At 57.6% G+C, this 6421-nt stretch overlaps 1 protein-coding gene across 1 annotated transcript in view; it reads left to right on the forward strand.

The window, feature by feature from the left end:
* The window catches only part of CCDC78 (coiled-coil domain containing 78), a gene marked incomplete at its 5' end in the record, with an annotated part of 7959 nt that extends 2459 nt beyond the window's left edge, over positions 1–5500 (forward strand). The window contains 6 exons of the mRNA XM_008941024.1: positions 1746–1892; positions 1977–2027; positions 2681–2769; positions 3325–3403; positions 4228–4353; positions 5285–5500. Coding sequence (XP_008939272.1) covers positions 1746–1892; positions 1977–2027; positions 2681–2769; positions 3325–3403; positions 4228–4353; positions 5285–5500 — 708 coding nt within the window. The remainder of the gene's footprint in view (positions 1–1745; positions 1893–1976; positions 2028–2680; positions 2770–3324; positions 3404–4227; positions 4354–5284) is intronic.
* Positions 5501–6421: the final 921 nt, after the last annotated feature.

The raw sequence follows: 6421 nt of genomic DNA on the forward strand, positions 1-6421 counted from the left end.
CACCTGGATCCAGGGATGTTTTGGAGAGGGGAAGGACAGGGATGCAGTTATGTGCCCCAAGAGCATCCTGGAGAGGTGGTGGAGCAGGCTCCAGAAGCCAAAAAGGTGAACCCCTTTGGCTGGCTGAGGGGTTTACCCCAGTTTCTTGGCTCCCACTCCCAAATAGCCCTGCCTGAAGCCAAAGAGGCTCCAACTTGGCAGGCTGGGACTCGTCACAGCGTGGGCCTCTCGCTCATTATTTTCCCAGCGTGGACTTTCCCAAAGGAAACGGGGTGAGGGGGGGGAAAAAAAGCAGCCTGGGGTTCTGCCCCCCTCCCCTTCCCCGGCGCTCTTCGGGGAGGGGAGGGAGGGGGGAAGACAATGAAGCTTTTACACATTCCCAATTACAAGTGCTACTTGTGACCTTGCCAATATGTTGTCATGGCTGCTGGGGGCAGGAGCAGCTCGGGGAGCTCATTCATCCCCGCGCCCGGGAACCGCCGGAGCCTCCGAACTGTCGCCGTGCCCATTGTCCAGCTCCATCCCACCCAGCCCAGGGACCCCGCTGGAGTTGGCCCCGTTTATCCCAGGAAAAGTGCCCTCCAGAAGATGCCAGTCGGGCACTTGGTGGCTGTAAATTCTTCCTCTTCAAGGCTCTGACCTTTCCTTCCCTCTCTGTTTCCTCCTCCTCTTTTGTTCCCCGGGTTCACGCCGTCTCCGGGGGGGGACCCTGGCTGCTTGTGGAGCGCTTCCAGGAGGGGCTTTTCCCCCGAGCTGAGCCCAGGGCTGGCAGGGAATGCCAGGGCAAACCTGGGACTGCCTTTTTCCACCCCTCAACTGCCACTTCTGCGCTCGGGGGACCCCTTTCTGATCAAATTGTCAGGGCTGATGGGTTTTGCTCGGAGGACGAGCAGCCCGTCTCTGCTTGGCTGTCACTTTTCACAGCTGTATATCTCACCTCTTTGTCAACCTCTTTTTTTTTTCCCCTCTCCTCTTCTCCCTCCCTCAGCCCACCCTGTGCTATCTTTTGATAAGCTATTCTCTCCACGGATGACTCAGATGACCTCTGCCTCCCATCCTCCCCGATTCACTGCCATGGTAACAATTACTCAAGCTTGTCCCCAGTCCTAAACCCCATCCCAGCTTTGTTATCCACACAGAAACCCTCCCGGGAGACATGAATTCCCCCAGTGTTCCTTCCACATCACCTGTAACGGAGCCTTTTTCATTCAGATCCTCTTTATCCCTTGGAAATGTGTCACTTTTGGGGTTTTTTTTTGCACCAGCTCTTTCAATCCTGCTGCCTACGCGGTGCTGGGGGCTGGTTGCTGCTGGAGGGATGCTGCCAACGGAGATGCCAGGAGCTGGGGTGGCAGCAGCCCACGGGGATGGAGATTTGGCCCCTTCCCTTGGAGTCCAGCACTGTTGGAAGGCCTCGTATGACTCAAGGGTGGGGAAGCTGCGTGGAGGGGACGGGAGGGAGGTCGGGGTGGTGGCAGAGCTGTGCCCGGGGCTGGGCTGGCACCAGGAGCTGTGTCAGGATGCCAGAGGCAGTAAGGCTCCATGTGAATGAGCCTGATGCCTGGCACACGTCCACGAGGTTTAGAAAACCACTGATAGTTCTCTCTCCCCTGTCCTGAGCTAAAAATAAGCCTGGCTTTCAGGAGGGGGTGCGAGTGCCTGCACCCCAGGAGCAGCAGCCCCGTGCTGGATGGGTGGCAGGCAGAGGATTTCAGCAGCTCTTCCCTTCTTGTTTGACCTGGCAGGTCACGAAGAATGAAGAGCTCAGCCTAGAGCTCCTCAGGCTGGCCCAGGCCAGGAGCATCCTTCCCCCCTTGGAGAGCAACCCCCCCTCCACCGTGGCCAAGGAGTCCCCTGCCGTGCCACGTCGTCCCTCTGCTCGGAGGGGGAAGGTCAGGACCTCCCTGTCCCCTCCCCAGCTCCTCGTAGAGCTGCCATCTAACTGGGAACCTGCTTCTGTCTCTTCCTAAAACCAGCCAGAAGATGCAGTTGCCTCTGAACACGAGCAGCAGAAGCTGGAGAGGAACGTGAGTGGGTGGGGCTCTGCTGCTGGCTCCTGGGGGAATTTATCCCAACTGTGGCTGGAAATAACTTGAATTTTGGGGATAAGCTGATGCCTCGTTGGGGGTTTTTTTTGTTTATTTCTTTGGTTTTAAGCTGTGCAGTTGAAAAATGAGAGTAGAATGATTCCATATCCCATGGAGGCAGAAGCTGGGAGAGGGCAGCTGTGGTTCCTTCACTCCGTGCCCCTGGGCAAACAGAGGAAGGAGTTTAGGAGCCAACAAGTGGTCCAGAGGCCACTTATTTTCTTCTTGCTGAGCTTGGAGAAAGAAGGGAGGGGTAAAGCACCTGAAATAGAGAGCACAGAGATATTCCCTGCCCCCTTCCCACCTGCAGCCCCTCTGAAACCAGCTCGGGCTCTGCCAGCAGCTCCTGCTGGGGATCTCTCAGTGTGAGAAATTCCCCTGGGGGAGCGAGGTGTGTGCACCCCAAAACTTGTCCTGCCTCCAGCTCAGCCACCGCTCCTGGTGTGCCCCAGGGCCCTGGGAGCTCCCACTTCAACCTGCCCTTTCCCCAGGATGTGGTTGCTCAGCTGGGGGGCTCTCCTCACTTCTTCCCCCTTCCCAAACCCCTCCCTTCCTTCAACCCTCTCTCATCTTCCTCTTCGTTTGTCCCTGGGTTGCTTGGAAACCAGGATCACCTCAAAGTGGAGCTGGAAAAACTGAAGGCAACCTACGAGTCACAGCAGAAGAAGCTGGAAGAGCAAGTGTGAGTGTTGGGGGGCACGTCCTCCTCCTTGGCTGGGTGTTTGTGGAGCTGAGTGAGGTCCCTGGAGCTGAGTGAGGTCCCAGCCTGCCTTTGGTGGGGTGCAGGGGTGGGATGATGGGTCACCCTTGGAAGAATTGAGGTCTGGAAGCCAAACTTGATGTTTTCAAAGCTTTGAAGAGGGTTAGCTGGCTGCTTAGAAGCTGGTGATGTTTAGGTACCCACATGGCCGTTGAAAATCCACCTTCTGTGGCCTGCCCAGTAAACGTGTGACATCCCAGAGGTGAATCCAGCCCTTGAACCCTTATCCCCACGGGGATTCTTCCAGCAGCACCCTGGGATGGGGTCGGTGTCCCAGCAAAGGGACTCTGCAGGGCTGGAACCTTCTCCCTGGGGTTGCCACAGCCCTGTGGCCACCGCTGGGGACACCCTTGGGGGCTGGCAGCTGCTGCTGAGAAGATTCTATCATCCCGTGGGGATTCCCTTCTCAAAACTGCACCGAACCCCCAGAGAGACGTGGGGCTTGAAAACAAACACCCCTTCTCCCCTGGCACCCAGGGTGGTGCTGGGGAAGGAGCTGCAGGAGGCGAAGGCGGCGACTGGGGAGGCCCAGCAGAAGCTGGTGGAGCAGTCAGCGGTGAGAACAAGCTTCCAGCCAGGTCCCAGCACTTCTCCTGCAGCTCCCAGGGGGTGGATGTCTTGGCTGGAGGTACTCTGACACCTCTCCAGGGAGTTGGTCACCCCGAGGTGTTCCTCCTCCCTGCACGGTTTCCTCCTCCCCCCCTAGGGGTGGGATGCTGGTAGTGGGAGGTGCTGCTGGCCACGGGTGGTGGGAGGGATTCTGTTCACTGAGATTTAGGAAGAGTTGGTGAAATCAGCAGGGTGGAGGGATTGCAAAGGACAGAAGGTAGCAGGGGAAGAGAATCACAGAGTCCCAGCAGGGTGGGGTTGGAAGGGACCTCTGGAGATCATCTCCTCCAACCCCTGCTCCAGCAGCTCACCCACAGCCGGGTGCCCAGGGTCACAGCCAGGAGGGTTTGGGATCTCTCCAGAGCAGGAGACTCCACAGCCTCTCTGGGCAGCTGCTCCAGGCTCTGCACCCTCACCCCAAAGAAGTTTCTCCTCCTGCTCAGGTGGCACCTCCTGGGTTCCAGTTGGTGCCCGTTGCCCCTTGTCCTGTCCCTGGGCACCACTGACCAGAGTCTGGCCCCAGCCTCTTGCCCCCCGGGGCCCTTTAGCTCTTGCTCAGCACTGCTCAGATCCCCTCTGAGGCTTCTCCAGCTGCACAGCCCCAGAATAGAGCCTATGACATTTCCCATGGGCTCCTGTGAATACCCAGGACGTTCCCAGCTCCACTGAAGCTGGAAATGAAGTCTCCCATCTCTTAGGAGCTACTCGGTGCCCCTTGCTTGGCCAGAGGCAGCCGAGGAGGAGGAGGCAGGGGGTGTCTGCTGTCCCTAGGTGCTGCTCACCTCCCAGAGCCAGCTCCAAGAGGTGGAGGAGGAGAACTCCAGGCTGCAGCTCCAGCTGAAGCAGCTGAATGAAGAGTATCGCTCCCGGCTCAGCCAGTACCTCAAGGACGTGGCGGTGGGTGCCCCCAGCCCCAGGATCTCCTGGATCCCTCCATGGGCTGGACCTCTCCATGCTGGCTGCCTGTTTCTCACAGGCTGTTTCCTCCTCGCTGGGCTGGGTCGGGGGGGGGTTTGGGCCCCATCCTTGCTGCTGGAAGGGGGCTCTGTGCCCTCAGCTTGGCCCAAGGAAGATGTCAGCCCTCCTCCAGGGCCACATGAAATGGTCTGTGAGCTTCTGCTGGGTTTTCTCTTGGTCAGATGACTTGGTTTAGAAGATCCTCTTATTTACCATGGCTGCCTTCCAGTTGGCTTCTGATCCCCATCGCCCTGGCAACCTCCCTTGGCAGGCTGGGCGAGGGCACTGCTGGCTCCCTGGTGCCTCTGCCAGCCCCCGTGGCTGGGACAGAGCTGGGTGACCCCAGTGCCTGGGACCTGCTCTGAGAACAAGCACCCCTGGGGTTCTGGCAAGAGCTTCTGTGCTGGGAGAAGGCTGGGACGTGGTGTGGTGATGGGTCAGGAGACTAAGCAAAGGAGTTGTTACTATTAAGAGGCATTTCATTTCCAACAGAGCAATGCTGAAGGTAGGAGAGAGTAGGGCACAGGGGAAAGAAGACAGGCCTGGTAACTCCTGCCACCAGCTCCTGCTCCCCTAGGTGATCACCAAGAGGGTCCAGATGCCTCCTCTGACTTGAAGGGACGTGGTGGAAGTTAATTAGTCCTTCCTGCTCTTCAGAAACGAGCTATTCCCTATTCTCTGTGCTGTTAGCACAGATCCACCCTGACCTCCTCCGTGGGAAATGGGTTATGTGCCTTAGGGATTGACTCCATGGAATCCAGACTGGTTTGGGTTGGAAGGGACCTTTAAAGCTCACCCAGTTCAACCCCCCTGCAGTGAGCAAGGACAAATCACTTGATGACTTCCATTATTTTTCTCTGCATGTTTAAAGGACTACATGGACAGCAAATCCAACAACGTACCAGGACCTAGCAGAGCCCCAGCTGCTCGTGCTCCCATGAAACACTTTGTGGAGAACATGCTGAAGGACATCAGGGCTTCCTACAAGTCTCGGGAAGAGCAGCTGGCCACAGCAGCACGTGGCTACAAGAAACGCATGAAGAACTTGGTCAAGAAGCATGAGAACCTGCTGATTGCCTATGGGTAGGGCTCAGACAGGGTCTAGGTGACCTCTGGCCCTTCAGCTTACTGCTAAGGACCAGGTGGAAGTGCCCCAGAGCACCCAGACCCACATGGAGGCACGTGGGGCTCCCAGAGCACCTCAGGATCTGAGCATGTTGTGGGGCTCGGGCTCCTCTCCCACAGAACAAGGGACAGGATAAGAGGAAACAGCCTCAAGTTGCCCCAGGGGAGGTTGAGGTTGGAGCTGAGGAACAATTTCTTGCCCTGGAGGGTTGCCCAGGGCTGTGCCAGGCTGCCCATGGCAGTGGTGGAGTCCCCACCCCTGGAGGGGTTTCCAAGCCCTGGAGATGTGGTGTGAGGGACACGGGGCAGTGGGGACCTGGCAGTGCTGGGGAACAGTTGGACTCAATGGTCTTAAAGGTCTTTTCCAACCCAAACAATGCTCTGATTTCTGTGTTTCTCTCTCTCCTCTTGACAAGGCAGGGACAGGGTGTCTCCAGCTGCATGTTGGGGTGCCCTGGGCACCCTGGAGCTGCTCTGCACCTACATTTCTCTGGCTAAAATCTACCGTGAGAGATTGATTCCCCTTTGGGTGGTGTGGAAACACAGAAGCACCACAAATAACTCCAGCCTGTCTCTGCAGTGCTCTCAGCTCTGCTCCACAGCTTCTCTCAGCAGCTTGGGCTGTGGGAAGCAGCAGAAATTCTTGTGGCATCAAAGCCACAAATAGCTCGAGGACGAGCTCCCCTCAGAAACGTTCTCAGGGATATTGTGCTTGCTGCTGGGTTCTTCCACTTCTCCTGTGCAGGGGGACTGGCTCTTGGTGGCCAGAGGGCAGCAGGTCCCAAGTGACCAATACCTCCAGCAGCAGCAGTGCCTGAGGGTGGTGAATGCTCCCTGCCTGGAACCACAGCTATGAAATCCTTTAGGGTGGAAGAGACCTCCA

The sequence above is a fragment of the Merops nubicus genome, unplaced genomic scaffold, assembly GCF_000691845.1.
Source record: "Merops nubicus isolate BGI_N331 unplaced genomic scaffold, ASM69184v1 scaffold26755, whole genome shotgun sequence".
NCBI classification, from domain to species: domain Eukaryota; kingdom Metazoa; phylum Chordata; class Aves; order Coraciiformes; family Meropidae; genus Merops; species Merops nubicus.